We start from the raw sequence: 19,529 nt of genomic DNA, 5'->3' as shown, positions 1-19,529 counted from the left end.
CTAATTACCAGAACATTTAAGAAGAACATCTATCCGAAACTGCTGCAGAAAATGGGTTTGTAGTTTTTGTGAGCTATAAAACCAAAACAATAAGCTTCATAGGCTTAAAAAGCTCTATAGTGCGGCAGACTTTCTGTCGTATCATCATTTTCAAATCACACCTTAACATTTGTGTCATTGTTTAAAGATATTGATCAGTGGAGCTGTGAAAAAAGTCTTTTTTTTATGAGAAAGGTTATGCAATCAAATGGGCTGTGCATTATTACTGTACATTGTTATTGTGTGTAGAAGGCTTTCATATTTACATATATATATATATATATATATATATAGTACAGCGTTAAGCCACACGAGGGAGCCTGAATGTTTGTATTGTTCTGATAATTGTACATTGAATCTAATATTAAAGGCTAGCATAAATTCTGCTTGTTTTACTGATGGGAGGGGAAAAAAGAAAAGAAAGTGGGTCCCCAGAGAAAAAGTTTTGGAAACAATGTTGTTGTTGGCACAGACAGGCAAAGAGTATTTTCCACTAGCTGCAACAACAGCTTTTGTTCGTGTTGCAATTGCAACACATATGTAAAGTTCCTATTGTTACAGGTAACGAACGCTACAGAGAAGCTGTTAAAAATAGACGTTTTTAGCAGCCGACATTTTGGCGCGTCAAAGTGGAAAAGCATAAGTGTAGTAATCTATGGTAAAAAGTAGCTGAAAGTACAAACAAATACAATTTAAAGCAACTTTATTGATGGCAACAAATGAGTAAAAATGAGTAGTAAAACATTTCCCTCTATTGCAGTCATCGCAGAAGGCTGATCATCTTTTAGGAAAGTTTTTTCAGCGATAGAATCCATTTTCTCATTGTGGCAACATGGATGAAGTTCATGGGTCAATTGGCGTACCTGTCGATGGCAGTCAGGAGTGAAGAGAATTACAAAGACAAACTGCACACTTAATTGCCCAGATAAGTGTTGAGGTAATGTGTAAAATACTATTCAGATGAATGGGCAGAGTACAATCATTCATACATAAAATATGTACAGAGAGGTACACGAACACTCAGACACTGTTTTTCAACTGCACATTATGATGCATAATACGTAGAACTGCAAAACAGGAGGAATTAAACTTGATTTAAATAAACATGAGGATGTGGAAGCACCGTGGTTTATAAGTGATGCTTCAGCTTCTGAATCAAAATAAATAAATTACAAATTATTCTGCTTTATATTTGGAGAGGTATAGGCCAAAAAGTGATTCCGGCGTACCTGGCACCTCTAATCTGCAGTTTCAGAGCACGCAGGCTCTGTTACATCATCAGCAGGTCCATTTTCACAATAAAGCAAACGTACTGTTGGTATGAGCGTGAAGTCTACATTATAATGCAAAACTAAAACAAAGACACTAACAAATACAAAGGGTGAACATAAGGTCATATTGGCAATGAACCTAAAAAGCACTTGAATGTAGTTGAATCAGTTTCACTGTTTAACTTGATGGAGTACGAGAAAATAGGCTAAAAGTACGTCTGTTCAGTTATAGAAGCTCATCTGTAATCGCTGTATTTCCAAAATCTTCCTCCCATGAAACCGAACATGTAAGCGAACACTCGGTTTCATACCACAACAGAAAACGCCGCCGGGCATCCCGCTGACAGAAGCCAGCCACGTTTCTGACTAAACCGAAGATTGACGGGTCGATAAAAGTGTTCAGGAAAAAAAGTGCATCATATTTTGTCAAATACTGAGAAAGAGCTGAACATTAAAAACAACACTTTTATAATAAACATCTGAAATAACTTTTTTTTTCTCACTAGTGCAACAACAGACTGGATCAAATAAAGAGAAACATTATTAACCTGCAGGCAATCAAAGCTCTTTAAACATCTAATAATTTTCTTGTCACAGTAGCAGAACAGTTAAGAAGGCAACTTAATGATTGATGCTTGAACACAAACATGCCAACATTATACACATCGCTCTTTTTTATAGAAATAAATAGCTGAATTATCATCTTTATCCTCTTCTTAAATAATTTCCATCTCTATATGACTCTGATGCACATTTAATATAAAGTATCTAATACACAACTGCAATTTCAACACTACTGTTATACATAATATAATTCTCTATGTTTATCTTTCATTCAACTTTGGAGAGAAAATGCTTACAGAATGAAGACCTTAATATTATATAACATCAAATGTTTTCACTCTTTTCTTTTTTTTTTTTACAAACAGTATGTACAGAGTAGCTGATAGCGAAGGCAGGATTGTCTAAAACTTAAAATCAACAAGTGCTTTGTGTTTTCGCTATTGTGTTTTACACCTTTCCCACAAAATAACTTCCCTCCAATGAATCAGTACCAGTATAGGACAATAATATCTAGTACCGAAGTAGTACAGAACAAGAAGAAATGAACATCCACAACTGTTCTCTCACATTCACCTGACACATCATCACTACAATATGCAGCTACACAAGTCCGCATCAGCATGTTTGACACTAAAGCAGAGACCCCAAAACAGCAGCTCGCAGCTCCACTTGTCAGTGCCTTGAAAAGAGCCCCCGTGACAAACGCCTGCTCGGCTTTCGGGGAAACGGTTCATCGTGCTCTGATGCACGCTCCGCCCACGAAGGTTAACACGTGTTGTAAAGACAAATGAGGTGTGCAAGCAAAACAAAAAACGGTAAACATGTCTCAAGGTGATGATGTTCTACGAGAAGTGTGAATCATTTTTCAACCTGTTTCAAAACTATGTGCATGTTTCCTTGAAAGCAAAGAGATTGTACATGTCTAATAGGAGCTCCAGTGATTCAGTATTGCACTTTCATGTTTGGGGACTCGTAAGAGACTGAAAAAAAGAAAATCAATACAGCAGAGGCAGACTTTTGGTCCCTAGTATGGGTCAAGTTTAAGAAATTCCCATCAATAGTCTTTTCTATGGACCGTATTTGTAAACGCATCTTTCCACATTTCTTTAGACTACATGCCCCCAAGCTGGTAATGACGCTTGCTGTGCTATAAATTTGTAGTTTCAAAGCCGAGAACAGCCCGATAACATTCTAAGAATTATTTTCTCAGACTTGACAAAGCTCCTCCAGAGCCAGAAGACAGTATTATTCCTTGTGAATAATAAACTGCTCTTGATGTGTTAAGTTGCCTGCAGCACAGAGGAGCGTACACTGAGTGTCACCACAGTATTGCTACTCATACTTCTTGAGAATGTCTGTGCCGGAGGCTAAACTAAATTGTAGCCATGAATCACACCAAATTGAATTCCTAATTTGAAGGTGATACCGAGGACGCGATCTCTTGGTTTTGAGTTCTGCAAAATAGTAAAAGGTGATACATGTTCCTTGCTGCAAAGAGTACAACGTGTCAAATCACACCAGCTGGCCGTTGGCTGTGTAAGTGCTTGGAAAAACCAGCAGAGGGAGCCACATGGTGTCAGTTGAAAAATATAAACAAGGGGGGGGGGGCCTCAGCCATGATGAGCACTACCAATAGGAATGGCACTGTTTAGTATGGTTAAGTATGAAAGTCACATGATGTATAAACACTGTAACACCTGGAGACCATGTTCCATATGAAACTCAACACCCTTATGCTCAGTAAGCTGCTTACACTCAAATCCAACTCCAATAATGTTAAGTTACATTTGAATTGAAGAGAATAACTTTCTGTACATGGTCCCTCTTCCCTCATTAATGGCACATTGGAGAAAACACTCACTGGAATGAGGACAGACACTGTTACGAATGGCACCAGTTTTTTTGAGAGAAATGCATTATGGATGCTATGGATCATCTTTGCAGTAATGTTAATGAAAAGCATCAGATACTGCGTCCTGCTCTCTCAAGAGATATTACAACTATCAAAAACACTCGAGTCCAGGTTTATGACACAACGCTGTTCGTATGAGGAAGCGGAGGATGGTAGCGGAGGGTAAATGCATCGCTGCCATGCAATTAGCTAAGAAGACTGTCAAGGTATGTGTGTTACAGTGAGGCTGTCCTTGCTCTCTCCACTGTGCCTGGAGCTGGTGCAGCATGTTTCTCTCCTGGGTGGAAGCAGTAAGTGTTGAAAGTCGTCCAGCTTCAAGACATGGTAGTGCAGGGCAGGCAGGATGGAAAACCATTTATTCTATCTTCGACACACACGCAAACATAAAGCTCCTGTGTCAAGACTCTTAACCTTGAGTACTCAACATTTCTTGAGAAAAATTGATTTCTCTACAATTTCTTACTCCTGCCACCATTGTATGTACTTCTGTGGAAAGTATGTACGCTTTTTAATGTGCTCCTGCCCACGAGCCGTTGGTGTTGAAGGTAAGTCTTGAGCACATGTCAAGCATTAATACAGCGCTGTCACCCGGCTCCAGACGTTTCAAGAAAGGGATCTGGCTCTGTGCGACAACACAATCCTTTTTTGTGGTGAAAGCAGGAGACGACTACGAAAGAGAAATCTGACAGTTGTGTTGTGTTATTTGAGTCTGTAAGCTCGAGGACCTTCTTGTGATATATAGTGCCATCGTTTGTCCAAAGAAGCCTCCTGACCAACATGAAGGAGTTATTGATTTCCCCTTACTGGAATAGTGTTAAGTTATGAGAGTATGCACATTGAGCCTCGGTCCTGGTTCATCATGGCGATCTTCTGTTGTTTCTGTCGGTGCTGCAGACTTTTTCAACCCCGTGGAGCGGGCTCAAAACAGCTGGGTCTTTTTGATTGACCGAGCCAAGATGGCGCCTCTCCAAGACTTGAAGAATCTGCACAAATGATGTTAGCAGAGGCTGTCTGCTTTCACATGGAGGATTTTGGAGAAGCCGGGTCTCTTTTTCAGAGCCTGAAAGAAAAAGGATGGAAAGGATATCAGAATCTCGTTTATTTTTTCCAAAACCCTCCTTTTCCCCCCCTGTTGTATTCATACCTTTATGTTTCCTACCATTAGCAGAAATACAGAAAGCTATTAAAAACAGTAAAACATTGAGATGCAGCAGGTTAAGGATGACTTTAAGCTTCACCTTTACAGAACTTCCCTTAAAAAAATGGATGATTTAACATGAGAGGAGAACTTTGGCTTCCTTTTTACAGCAAACTTAAAGAGGGAGCGATAAAAATAAATTGTAGCTTCTGTAGAGCTTACCTAACTGCTGTGAGCAACCGTGCCATCTTGAGTGTGATATCCAAGAGGAACACACTGTAAACTGACTCATAATAACAAAACATAAATAAAACCTGGGATTTCACAGCTTTTATATCTCTGTTTGTGTGTGGTCAGCTATAAGCATGACCCAAGCCTCTCACAGTAAGCCTCTGCTCGAGTGAGTTAGCACTGGCGCATCCACAACCAATCATCACTGGGACTTCCAGGATTGAGTCATGGTTTAAACAGTGTGTAATGTGATAAAAATAGATGCATCTGATCCTCTGAACAAGTATTGGCCGAGCTGTTAGTCATGTGCATACAGTGTTGCAAAACTCCAAGGACATGTTGGCTGAAAAAGGAAACTAAATTCAGAAGAAACAGAGTGCAGACCTCTAAGTCATCGCTGCACTCGATGATGGATGGCAGAGGGGTTGTACAGGAAAAGAATAATGTATGGGAAAACCAAAAATAACGTTTCCTTCCTTTTGGGAGCATAAACATGCAGACAAAATAAAATGTATTTATGTGCTTACAACAGATCATCAGGAAATTAAAAAGTTCAGCCAGATTGTGCAGAAGAAACATTATGGGTGTTGGTTTCCCTCATGGAAACTTGTGCGTGCACATGTATGAGCAGCGACGAGCTGGGACTGATGCTGAAGAAAACCTTCAAGATACTTTGGGATGTCTGGCAGACACCTGCCTCCTCACTTTGTATCAGCACGTCACCACTGTAGTGAATCAAAACCAGACAGGCCAGACAAGCCAGACAAGCCTAGGTGAGTCGGAACACTAGTCACAGTTCATCACGTCCAAAATGACAATGGCTGAGCCAATCAGATTTCAACAAAAACAAGGATCAGTCCTTATTGGAAGGAACCGCTCGAATAACCTCTCAATATCGAAAGTATTAGATAGTCTGAGCGGCAGCGTTCCCCTCTGTGCTGTCTGCGGCTGTGAGGGCCTGGCTGGCCCACGGCCGAGCACCATACAGTAACTAGTGCCATCATAAAGTGAAAAATAAATACTGATCCAAAACCGATCCTGCCGGTGCACATGGAATGGATCGGACGTTCGGAGTCTTCCCGAACTACCCTATGGACAGTCTGCTCCTGTGTGTGAGTAGTGGGTGATGTGTGCCGTCACCTGAAGCTTGTTAACCATCTCATCAAACAGTTTTCTAGCTTCAGGGCTGTTGGGGTCCTCGAAGTAGTCTTCTATACCAATCTGAACCACGACAGACTTCAGGTTGCGGCAAACACCTACATGAGAGGAAGGAGGATTTAGGATGGATACTTTTCTTTCTCAGGGTCAACAGTGTGTTCTCATAATATATTTGTACTTATATCTATGAAAAGCATTAATGATTACACTGTAGTTTTCTTTTTCTAAGTTATTCATGTATTCTTAAATAACCACAACAGCTATAGCTGCCTGAATGCAACAGCAACCTATATTATTTTAGTAGCCTAACCTTAACAATAAATTAGTTTCGGCTGATGTTAACAATACCTCTTTATCACTGAAGTATTGCACAAGATTACACTGTTCAGTACAGTTATTGCACACTTGCAGCACAGTCCTATGTGACCAGTATTAGGCACTAAATCAGAGCGACAATATAACAGTTCACAGTTGCATATTCTCGACAGGATCTTAGACAGAAAATCAGTGCAGCAGTATTCAAACTCACTGTTGAAGTGGAGCAGGGCTTTGGGGGTGACTGGTGTGGAAGTGAGCACCAGCATCTCCAGACCTTTCAAACCCTCTCTGCAAACCTCTGCTGCCACCTCCTGGTTGATTTCACTCACATGATCCAACTCCAGCACCTGCAGGCGCATGCAGTTCCTCGCTGGTGGTGGTGGGAGGTTGAAGGGGGTGAATGGAGGTAAGGAAATACAGAGATAAGGAGATAGGGGAGTGTCGAGATAATAGAAAACAGCAAGGGTTACAGTCGTGCATAAAGGGCTGGTTTTAAGTCTCAACCAATAGTGCTTAGAATTCAAAAAAAGAATACAAGAATACATTTACATCCAGGTATGACAATAATATTGTTTAATCATCTCTGTGCCCTTTCTGTTTCTGTATATTAGATTGTGGTCATGATACTGGTACTTCATTAAGTGCTAAAATCACTGAAAGTGATTAAACTACAAACTGAATGGTAGTTTTATAAATCATATTTACCAAGCGAGGCCAGCCCCTGAATGCCACATCCAGCCCCGCCCACACCGAGAGCACGGAGGTGTGGCCAGCATCTTCCAATCGTCTGCAGGCATCGGTTACTGAAACGAGCCGGTTGTTGACTAAAAGAGACAAAATACAGTCCATGGTCATACATTTATCAAGCACTGATATCAGGACAGATAGAGTATTTGGTGTTAATCAAAAGTAAGTATAATTCTTTGTCTATTACCATGGATGTAATGGCGCCACCTGTAGGGAGATGATGTCTCTACAACCTGCTCCAAGGGCCCAGATTACCTCCTGGCCAACTGGATCTGTGGCACTTCTGGAACACAATAAGTGTAATGTCACACAGATTGTGTTTCTATCACACACATGTCAACAGCACAATACTGAGTAGAGTCTTTTGGACTCATCCAAGCAAAGTCACTGAGGTTTGAACTGTAATATTTGTGCAGAGATGGGACCCGGGTCTACCTGTAGGTTACAGCCTGCAGAGCTCGGCAGTAGCAGCTGGCCAGCCAAAGAGAGCGATCGGTCAGCAGGTTGGGGCAGTGTGAAATCTTCAGTATCAGAAGGTTGCTTCCTGTGGCCTTTAACAACGCCTCCAGGCCTTCCTCCAGACCGCCACTTAGATGGGAACGTGAGGGAAGGTCAACAGAAAAAGACAGAGGAAGTAATTCTCCTGTCCTTCAGAACAGCACTTCTACCATTTATAGCACTAAACAAAATGTTCCTCCAAGTGTTTGCAGTGACACAGGAAGCAGCATGTCTGTTTCGTCAGAGCAGATTCGAGCTGCAATGGTCCTCTGTCACCTTCACACAAAACATTTAGACATAAGCATCTTCACTATTTCTGCTCAAATTAAAGTTATACTCCCGTCTTCTTTCAGGAAATTAAAACTGATATTTTACATGCAGACCGAAATCAAACAGCACAAAAACATCAGCACTCAATCACTTATGTTTTGTCTTGTTGGCCTCCTCTCACCAATCACTGTTTAAGGAGTCACTCATTTCATTAGTTTGCAAAGCAATGAACTTATCAAAGCAACAATAATTCACAATGCAGTAATGAGTAACCCAAAAGTGTTTTTTTTTGGAAACTGTGCAGATGTAATTTCCTGTGTATATGTATACAGAACGTGTCTTACCGTGTGCTTTTAACATACTCCTCCTTGGTTTCCTTCTTAATCCGCTGTCTTGGTTTGAGGTTTTGCAGGATGAGGGAGTGCGTCTGAGTGCACCACTGAGACAATGTGCTCAGGAACTAAAGCAAGAATATTCGTAGATCAGTGAAGATCTCAAAGATGATGCACAACATGTTATTGCTTTGATAATGCTACTGACTTATAGTCTGCACACAGTACATGTTCACTATGCACCTTGGAAGAAATGCGAGCGTTCTCTAGCAGCACTCTGGTCCACACAGCTGGGTGACGAGCCACAAACTTCCAGTCTCGGCAGACCTCAGCAGCTCTCAGCAGGGTTTTAGTATCCAGGTAGGTGAAGATACAGAAGAGAGCGGCGCGCATCTTCAGGATCTCTGGACTGATCACCTCGTTGGATCTGGACGGGCTCTTTTCATGGCGGCATGGCTTGTAGACCCCATCAGACCGACCTGTGGGCAGATAAAGGCTTTTAACCCCCTTTAATGTAGTGGTCCGCACAAGTTTCGGCCGTTAGACCGCTGCGTTGAATTTGGACAATATTTTCAAAGATTTATTACAATATTAAATACCGGACGGCTTTGGAAGTAGAAAGTTACCATATTTTTAAGGTTTCAGTATATTCTGATACAAAATTAAAGGCTGAACACGAAGTTCAAATCCTTATTATTGTCCCCGAATATCTACACCGACAAATCCAGTCTTCACTTGGTCCACCGTCTAAACATGTCAGTTCTATCAGAAAAGTTTGACTTCACCCTCAGTTATGAATTCCATATAAGCAAAGCCATCCAATCTTGTCTCTACCATTTTAGGAATATTGTTACATCTCAGCTTTTTTAGTTTTTTATGATTTTAAGTACTTAACAGCTGATTTTGATACTGAACAACTGGAACAAATAAACCTGATTAGGATTACCATTATAAGAGTGTGTAAACGTACATTATAAAAAAAGACAGAATAAACTGAACTGCAAGCTTGGAGAGATGGTCTATAGTTTACTTTATAAACAGAAATAAACAGAAGAAATAAACAATGTTTAAAATATATTCTGTCACATGGTGGCGCCAACCTTCAACAAGACACTCAATGAGATTACATAATTTTTTTTCTTCTCTCTATTGCTATCTACTGGCTAATACCACGTGTCCAATCCAAGTCTGTCTTATTCCTCCAAGCAAGATTGCTCCTAGATGACTCATTTCATCTTTGGCCTTGGAAGGCGTCTGCTCAAAACCATCAGGGCTATGAACCAATACTTACACTCTCGCTCTCTCTCCCTCTTCCTTTCTTTCTCTCTCACACTCACACCACCTACGCTCAAGACTGCCAAATGCACTAAAAAAGCCGAGCTGTGCGTTACATGCTGAGAGAAAACTGTGTGCTTGTAGATGCATACCATCTGATAGAACCTGGCAGAGACTCTCCAAATAAGGAGAACTACGTCAGAGCAGAGGAATGCCAGTAACATGCTGAGTGTTACGTGAGAAAAACCTTTGAGTTCATGGGGCAGTCATGGCAGTTTCTACCAATTTGTCATAGGGCTCTGGGCTGGCCCAGTTTCACTCCTTCCCAGAATGCATCAGTCCGCCTGATATTTAGAAGAAACCCGACAGCAGGTGAAGGAAAATGGAGGGCAGCAGTGAGTTTAAGGATTTTGGCAGCGCAGGAAGTTAACAGAGAGCTGCACAATCTGTGGTGGATCTGAAGAAATGAGCGGGCATGATTGGCCGTCTGACTTGGCGGCTCACTTGTAGAAGCAAAGCTTAGTATGAGAGAAGGAACTGAGACGATACAACAGGCAAATAGCACTCTCGCCAATACAAAAATGTTCTAGCAAAGACACAAACATACAAAGAAATGATATACCAACAACAGTAATGTATGACTTGTTTTTTTACTCATCTACTGGTGGTAAATAAAATAGTGTTGAGCTGTTCAAATGAAATGTATTGTTCCCTTTCTTGTTGGTTAGTATTAGCTTGAAACTGCTGTTCTTTTTTTATGCATTGAACAAATTAAATACTTTTTTTTGGTTTTCTGATCAATGCGTCTGCAATTTGGACACTACAGTTTTTGGTTATTTGTCACAAAATTATTAAAATAGAAATCACATAGAGTGCTCTCTTGCTTTTTAAAGCTACTGCAAGGAACTTTTTTGTTTGAATTCTGGCGGCCCCTGTGGACAAAAGCAGTAGTGTTACGGAGCACCGGAGAAAACCTCTAGTTTTACTGCAGCGGGGTCTGTCCTGGTTCTAGTTCTCCCGTGCCTCCATTCCCTGCAGCGGGCCCACCAATACAGCCTGGGCCTCCAGCAGCATGGTGTCAGTGCTGGCTCGCTGCGAGAACAGGCGGAGGAGCGAGGCGAAGCTCTGCTCCTGGCCCCGAGGAGAAGCAGCTGCTGCCGGGCGTGGTGCTTCCCACCTTCCGCTGGAGCTCAAATTGCACGTTGAACGCGGCAACAAAGCCGGATCTGGGTCTGTCCGCAGTGGGCTGGTAGCTGACAGAGGACCGGCTGGAGTCTGAGCTGAAGGAGTTCTGGTGCACCTGCATGCCGTTAATTGTTTCGTCTGATTTCGCGGGGAATCTGACCCAATGACAGGTATTCAGAATAACTATAAAAATAGTCGTCTCGCTGATGGTCTCGTTTACTTATGTAGGTCATAGACATATATATAGATATATTAATCAGCATTAAACTGAGACTTTTTCACAACCAGTTAAAAATTCCTTGCAGTGTTGTAATGTTACCAACTGGCTTTGTAGCTAGTTAAGTTAAGTCAAGTTAATTTATACAGACCGAAATCAGAGGGTTGTAAAGCACACTACAGTCTCTGTCCTTAGACTTGTGATTTTTTATTTTTTTTTTAACTCGGTGTTTGAGAAAGTTACTTCAGAGTTTAAGTCATTTTTCGTGAAATGTTTACATTGTAGCGTCGACACACTGCCGCAGATATGGGGCCTCTTTTCTCAATGTTTAATAAACATTGATGATATGCTCATGGCTGATCCACTCTCAGTTAGAATGAGCTTTGGTCAGTGACCCAGCTCCAGCAACATTACAGCGACTGCATCTCAACCTGACCTAGATCCCCATCAGTCACTGCTCTTATCGGAGTCATTTTAAGGCCTTTGTTCTATGAATCCTGGCTCCCATGTGTCTGGATGTTTAATTGGAGAGAGTGTTTGACAGTGTGTATATTTCTAAAAATAAAGAACTTCCCAGAGAGAAGTTACCTGTGTTAGGGCGATATCCTGCCCTGCCATGGTGAGGATAGGGAGGGGCAGACTGCTGGACTTCAGCCACAGCTCTCCTCTCTTGTTCCCACATCTCCACCTCAGACTCGGTGGTCCGGGAGCCCACGTCGGACACGTCTCCTTCCTCGCCTTCGGTGCTGTTCCTGTAAGGTCGCCGCTGCCAGTTCTGGATAGCCTGTTTACGAAGACCCCAGTTCCTCGATCCTCCACATCCTGGGGAGCGCTCGTAACCCCCCTCACCCAGCCGGCACTGCGTGTGATAGTACTGAGCCTCGGGACAGTCCTCCATGGGATGCATCTCCACGCTGTCGCTGTCGTAACCTCCAGAGCCCTGTGAGACGGACTTGATCCGCCCTGATGCTCTGCGGAAAAAGAGAGGAAACTACTATAAATAATGAACGTTTGATTATTTTTAAATAGGATACTCAAATAGTTTTACAATTTTTTTTTTATTTTTATTACAAAAAAAATGTAAGAATCAATATGTAAATGCTGTAACAAAGACTCAAAAGAGAGAAGATGTCTTTGCATTTGTATCATCTAATTTGCAAATAGACACACCCAAGCTTCAACAATGTCTCAAGCTCAGTGTGCAACTACTCCTTCAAATGGAAAGCTATTTAAACAGAATATGTGTTCATCGTGACATTGACTAAATCCATCATTTCTAATCAAATAGTTTGCAGGCTGTCCCTTATTAATGGGAGTTGTCTTTGATCTGCAGCTGCGTCCTGTTACAGGGGGTTGTTTTTTGTCAAATGCCTTAAAAACAAGCTACCTAGCATCTGGTCATTCAAGGTTTGGGTTAAAACATATGGTCAAATGTACATCAGTTCAAAGAAAGGACAGTTGTGCATTTTCTACTACAGTCAGAGTAAGAATGTATTTTCCCAGTAAACTATCAAAACAAAAGTCTAAAGGAACAGAATATTTTGGAAAATGAACTGATTCGCTTTCTTGCAGTGATTTAGAAGTGAAGCTTGAAACCACTCTCCTGTATTTTAAATATGGAGCTACAGCTACAGCTTAACTTAACGGAGTACCTTTTACTTTCGGAAAACAAAGCGTCAAAATGACAGACTGTGGTCTTAGCAGGGGTTATGTTAACGACTACTAGCAACCAGTCTCTCTCTCTCTCATATATGATCATGGAAGTATTATTTTTTCAGTCTTATACATATTCCTCTGTCCAGCACCTAATATTTATTGTCTGGAAGTGTGTGCTTTTATAAATATCTTTAAGATATGAAAGACACACATAAAGAGCAAAGACTGAAACAAAATAGAAGATAAAAATAAGCTAAAATAAAATAAAAATGATTAAACAGGAGAATAAAAGTCCCAAATTTAATTTAATAAAAGGCAATCGCAAACAGAAAAGTCTGATCCTAAAGAACAAAGAATTGAAGCGAACTTCAAGTTTTCTGGGAGTTTGTTACAGATATGTGGAGCGTAAAAACTGAATGCTGCTGGTGGGTAGATTCTGTTAGAGCCAGGATAGCCGTTTCTCTCATTTCCAGTCTTAATGCTAAGCCAAGCTAACCGGCTGCCATCCATCGCTTCATATTAGGGCCCCAAAAAATCAGGCCTGACCCTACATGAACCTAGATGGTTTCTAGGTTTCTCGTTAGCCCAACCCGAGCCAGAAACACGGCAGCAGTTTTGGGCCCGAGCCCGATGGCATTATATATTATAGCCCGACCCAACCCGAACCCAGCAGGTGCGGTCGGGCCTAATTGGACAGAAAATGTAAAGCTCTACATTATATTAAACAAACAAATGAGAGTGGTATTGATCTTCTCATCTCACCATTGGCAAGCAAGCAAATCAGTGTATTTCACAAAATGTGGATGTATTTCTTTCATCTATTCATGATGCACCATCAGCTCTGCTTTTAACCAACAAGCCAAATGTGGGTGTCTGAAGTGGTCTGCTAGTACTATTTTTCATTTAGAAATAGCAAAACACCTTTTCTGAATCCTTTGGTAACCTGTTCACTTGATCCCTCTGATTATTAGTTTCTGGGACTTCAGTTCCTTCAGCACAGAGTATCACCCTTAAATGTCCACCGAGGAAAACTGTAGTATCAATTCATTTGACAGCACTAGAAGCAATTCTGAAACCAAAATAAACCACAAATAGGTGCCAGTTGCTTTTCAGAGGATTTATAAGGGCAGCTTTTGTACATACGTACTTGCTACAATACTGAAAATAACCCACCAGCAAAGACAAGTAACGAGCAGTTACAAACATCAGCCTCTCAAAAAATAGGACATTTTTTCATTCTTTTTTCCATTTTTGCCTTCTCAGTGCGTCCTCCTCTTTCTCTCAGCATTATACAAAGAGTGGAAGCTCCTGCATGCATCATTTTCATTCAATAGAAATGAAAGATATTCACAGATGATACTGCAGGTAGCCCTTATCAGCTCTTGCGGGGGGAAAGGATGCACAGAAGATGAGATGCATGTCATGCAACAAATGTGAATTTAGATTATGTAACATCAAAACAGAGCTGCGTGTTTATGGTTTCAACCATCTAAACTGGGTCAATGACAAAACTGTGGTTCATTACAGTTTAATGAGCTGGTTGTAAAGCAGTAACCTGATAAAACATTAAATCAATAGCAAGATGTAATGACATGATCCCAATCATGAGAAGCTCATGATTAGATTAATTAATGATTTCAAGGTGTGTATCCAGAATGCCAATTAGCATCCGAGACAAAATATAAAAAGGCTCAATATTCATTGGAAGAAATGAGAAGCTGATAAAAAAACGTGACCGTTATCGAATATTAGCAAAAATAATTTTTCTGTCAATCGAAGAATAGATTCATCTAGTGATCTAATAATTGTTTTAAGTGTTCTGTATTTTTTTTAATTTCAACTAATCTGGGAATAACAAAAAACATACAAAGAGCCACAAGTCAAACAGGTTGTATCCATGGCACTTCCACAGTTTTCATTGTTTTTCTGAGTTACTGCAACTGCAGTACTTGCAAACATTTATACACAGGACTGACATGTTATAGCCTGAAGGCCAGGGGCAGCGAGCACAGTAGACGGTGGTTAAAAGCTCTGCGGCTCCAGGGGTTCTGTTATAGTTCGACACAACTGACAGACTGTGTTTCACTACATCAGCTCTCACAAGGTAAGAAAGAGGAGGTGCACCAAATTCAATTGCCAGCCAAGAGCCACAAAATCTCCAGCTGGACCAGAAAACCTGCGTTTTACCAGACTACTACTATCAATCCAGACCGATTGATTGACAGAAATATTTGAAAATAGTTTCCTAGTGAGGGTCTACAGTTGTACCATTAAACCCCTTCAAGGCACAGCGGTGTTCGGATGCATTACATTTCAGAGGTGTCAAATCATATGTAAATGTGCAATAGGAGCAGTGTGCTGACTTACCCTGTGCTGGGGGACGAACGTCGGTCCGACACTTGGTACATGCCTCTTGTGCTCCCAGAGTTGCTGGAGTTTCTCTGGAGAGACACAAACATGCAGAAAGAAAAGTGCCATCAGTAATAATTACACAGCAGCCGTAAGCTTCCTGAGACATTCCCCTGGCTTACGTGTATTATTCCTCAGTAAGCTCCTGTAGAGCGGATGGTAGAGTTGATATTATGGCTCTACCATAAACTTTCAGATAAGTGAGGAAATTACAAGTGTCATGACATATTCAGGCGTTTGCATTTTCTAAAATATAATACAAAACAATACACTTCAAACTGTATCATGAGAGAAACAGGATTTCATTTTAAAGCAGTTGCCACAGTTAGTTAGCTCTGCTTGACAAAGACAATAAAATAAAATCCAAAAGTAGCTTTTTGCTGTTATCGTGGGAAGCTTCTCTACAGCTCGGCTCGAACAAATAATCAAAACTGAAATAAACAGCACAAGTGATGTTTAGATTAAAGGCATTTTCTGTATGGTTCAGTAGTACAGTTTGATCTCACTTCAGTTTACAGATTTGAGCATGTGCATTATAATGACTAGTGACAGCATCAGGCTAAAATCAAGAACATCAAAAGGATAAACCCTTTCCCAACACAATAACAATAAATCAGTCGTAGATGACAGCTTGATAGCTTGTTGAGATTATTGTGATCATTTCCTCCTGAGGGTGGCACAAAAGAAAAGCTCAAGAAGTAATGGAATGGGTTCATTTTCTGTGGAGCATTAGCGTAATGAGTCATTTTATTGTGATAAACATCCTTCAAATTAAAAGTTTGGATCTACAGCACCATTAAACAGCATTTTAGAAATGGAAAAAGTAACTTACAGAATAAATTGATAAAATATGATGCTCACAATCAAACAATATTGAATGATTCAGCCCTGGAGAGTTTTAAGAGTTATTTTTCCCACTTTGTATGTGTATGTGTGCATGTGTATACATATAGTATGTGTATATGTTCGCGTACTATCATACTAGGTTTTTTTTTCTTCTTTTATGAAATGTATTGATTTATTGATTTGTTTTTATTGTAATTATTGTCTTTCATTTTTAATTTCGTCTACTTTACTACCATTATTATCTTTTCCTTATCAAATACATAAACATTGTAGGAAGTATGTCCTGCAATAAAAGATTTTAAAAAAAGAAAAAAAACAGTGACCATTTGGGACCATGAATGAACAGAACAAATTCCATCAAAACACTTTTCAACTGGCCTCACCCCCACATATCACTCTTGTGTCCAAAGTTGACAAATTGTCCTTGAGGCGGAAGTACAGGAAGGGCTGTGGACTGTCTAAAATGTAAAAGGGTTCACCCTTTGTGGAGCATGAATCTCATACCAAACATAAAATGAATCATATTTTGCCAAATAGTGATGCTACAGGAGGTCATCAAAGTCATTAGGAATCATCCACTGGGGATCATGAATATCCATGAAAATCCTTCATGGCAATCTGGCCAGTAGTCCAGACATTTTGCTCTTGTCCAAACTATTGGATGGACAGATTGACTGACTGACCAATCCATAGCAACACAAAAACCCTCAGCTTCTTTCCTATTACACACATATTTGGCTGTGGCTCTGAAGGCAGGTGGGCTTTTTTTAAGTGTATTTGATGGTGAGCGTGCAGCCTGACTCTCACTCTCTCTATTTGCCTGAGAGCAAAATCCTCCTAGTCACTCCTGTGCCTGTGCATTGAAGTATGTAGTGTGTAGTGTTTTGTGTGTGTGTGCGTATTGCCAGGTGGAACTGTGCGTATCAGACTGGCGACGTGCCACAGAGGGATAATGTGCACAAACACAGACACTGTCACTCCCTCTCTCTTTCTTTTTCTCTGCTTCTACTCACACAGCTTGTTTCTGGCCTAGTGCCAGTGAAAATGGACCATGGAGGAAACAGCCAAACACCATCCGTGGCTCTCATTCCTGGCCAGCTTGCAGTGAAAGCACAACAGGGACAAATCTCCCAGAAATGGATGGAACCCAATCCATTCAGCAGAGGCTAAAACTCCAATCTGGCAACCTAAGTTTGCTCTTAAACTGGAGTAGTTCTCTATTTCTCCCTCTTGTTGTCTCTCTGTTAAAATGCCCAGAAGCTTATAAAATACTACGATCAAATCAAAGCTATCGCCACCTTCCACTTCCTGTGACGAAAGCATTAGATTCAGCTTCAGCCGAACGAGAGAGTGAGCAGGAAACAAGCCATCCATCGCTTCTCTCGCTGTCAGTCCTGAAATACCTCTGTGACTCTAAAAACCTGTCTCCTAGGAGATAAGGGCGACCTCGCTGATGTCGTGACAGAGAGACGGAGAGTGAGGTTGTGAGGGTGGTTGGGCGACATCTCCGGGCTTCCCTTGACAGAGTAACAAGGTGCCAACTAGTCTGTGTCTCCACACTTGTACTTGTCATCTTGATTATTCACAGTCCCGCAGTAAACTGGCGGATGTCTAAATCCAAAGAGAGGACGTCTAAATATAAGTAGCAGTGTTTTGGGTCAATCACAGGTCGGATGGTTGAGAAAAAAAAAAAGTACATTTCATTTTAAAATGTATCCGACTAAATCGTGGTTGCTAGAAAAATGCCATTAAACTATTTCAGACGTCTTTGCAACAGGTTAATGTCCTCTCATTTCTCTCAGATATGTGAAACATTACATCTGACTCAAAATCATGTTGGAACCTCAAACCAGAGCGAGAACTGGTTTCCATGGTAGCACACAGATCAGTGCAATGAAACAGGTCGCCCCATTTTCAAGAGGTGTTGGATAATTTGAATAAGTGACATTTTTAAGAACTGCTTTCACATTTTCATCATCGTGTAATAAGACAAAAGAAGAGGAAGAGGGGGGGGGAATGCCACAATGGACGCTGTAGAGAGCCTGAGGGCAAAGGGCTGATGTCAAGTTTCCGGAGCACGAGGAAGCTTTTTAATGCGAATTACACTCTCTGGTCAGCATGTTGTCTGCTGCAGAGCTTCAGTATTTCTGCTGTTCTGATGCTTAATGCAAAGCAGACAGAGATAGAGCCTCTAATTTCACTCTGTTACAACCATAAGACCAAACTTTATGATCCTATGATGGATGAGCAACACATTACAAAACAAAATGCTGTAGATATGTACAAATGTACTTTTTGTCTGCGGCTGTTTGGGTTAGGAAATCTTACATGTAAAGCAACAACATATAATAGTGGGCTTCTGCTTAGGTGTTCTTAACTGTTTTAACATGACAGGTCTAACTAAAGTTAGGTTTATAAAGAGATGTAACCCAATTTTGGGGGACTTGCCTAACCTGCACAGATCACTGACCTCAATGCTATCAACTAGGGCTCAGACGATTACAAAAAAATATTGATGCAAATTCTTTGTATTGTGCCTTTGTTCAATTTACAAAAAAATATGTACAAACACACTCTCTTCTTGTAGATGTGTAGATTTTGAGGTGATTTGAGTTTACTGAATTTCACCTGCTGATGTATGAAAACATGGGAAAGTCCTGGACAGTTACTGTACTTCAGCAGTATAAAGAAGAATAGACTTGTCTATTATGTGTTCGACCTGTGGCGCATTACAGGGACATCACTCAATATAATCAATGCTAATGCACTATTCAACAGCAAATAAAACAGCTCTGTCAAGGACTGTCAGAGAGCTGGGAGCAGCATTGTGAGGAGTCTTTGGTGGCAAAACCAAAATTACAAATACATATAACAGAATCACAGTGTTATGAAAAAATAGTCAAGTTGTCTGATTTATTACAACAATTCAATGTGCCACAAAGTTAAATCTGAAACAGCTCATATGATTTGAAAAGCACATTTTTTAATTGCTGTCTGTATTATTTTGCAGTTCAATGTGATCAGTATCTATTTGTAAATCATATATTGTTTATTGTAATGTGATTTGTTGCCTGGAGAGTCTCAGAGAAAACAGGAAATGTCATCAATTCAGTCAAGTCTAATCTGAAAACGCAATAAACTAAAATAATCTCACGGTGCATTTTGCAGTGTGTTTAGAGCAGAAGATACATGTTAATGCATGATTTCCTCACCTGGCGTCCATTGCCCTTTGAGGCCTGGAGGCTGCAGCGTCCCAGGCTGCCGTTCGGTGTGGTGCCACAGCTGCTGATGATCTGCAGCTGTTTTTCGGCGCGATCCGCTCGGTCCAGCAGCTCCTCGATGAACTGCTGCAGCCGCACCTTGGCATTGGCTTCACGTGCCGCCGTCTCCTGAAGGAACTGGTCAATCTGGGCGACTTCCCTAAAAGGCAGAGAGGGGAAGGGCAATATCAATGGGACAGTCT

General features: G+C 40.9%; 1 protein-coding gene across 1 annotated transcript in view; it reads right to left on the bottom strand.

The window, feature by feature from the left end:
* Positions 1-4,783: 4,783 nt before the first annotated feature.
* fbxo41 (F-box protein 41) overlaps positions 4,784-19,529 on the bottom strand; it is a gene marked incomplete at both ends in the record, with an annotated part of 30,429 nt that continues 15,683 nt past the window's right edge. Inside the window, 11 exons of the mRNA XM_079159970.1 lie at positions 4,784-4,846; positions 6,296-6,411; positions 6,843-7,001; positions 7,337-7,455; positions 7,566-7,661; positions 7,814-7,966; positions 8,491-8,606; positions 8,722-8,957; positions 11,744-12,126; positions 15,179-15,252; positions 19,279-19,486. Coding sequence (XP_079016096.1) covers positions 4,784-4,846; positions 6,296-6,411; positions 6,843-7,001; positions 7,337-7,455; positions 7,566-7,661; positions 7,814-7,966; positions 8,491-8,606; positions 8,722-8,957; positions 11,744-12,126; positions 15,179-15,252; positions 19,279-19,486 — 1,723 coding nt within the window. The remainder of the gene's footprint in view (positions 4,847-6,295; positions 6,412-6,842; positions 7,002-7,336; positions 7,456-7,565; positions 7,662-7,813; positions 7,967-8,490; positions 8,607-8,721; positions 8,958-11,743; positions 12,127-15,178; positions 15,253-19,278; positions 19,487-19,529) is intronic.

This window comes from Pholis gunnellus (genome assembly GCF_910591455.1).
Source record: "Pholis gunnellus genome assembly, chromosome: 5".
Taxonomy (NCBI): Eukaryota; Metazoa; Chordata; class Actinopteri; order Perciformes; family Pholidae; genus Pholis; species Pholis gunnellus.
The sequence above is the reverse complement of the archived record's forward strand: the minus strand, read 5'-3'. Positions and strand labels throughout refer to the sequence as shown.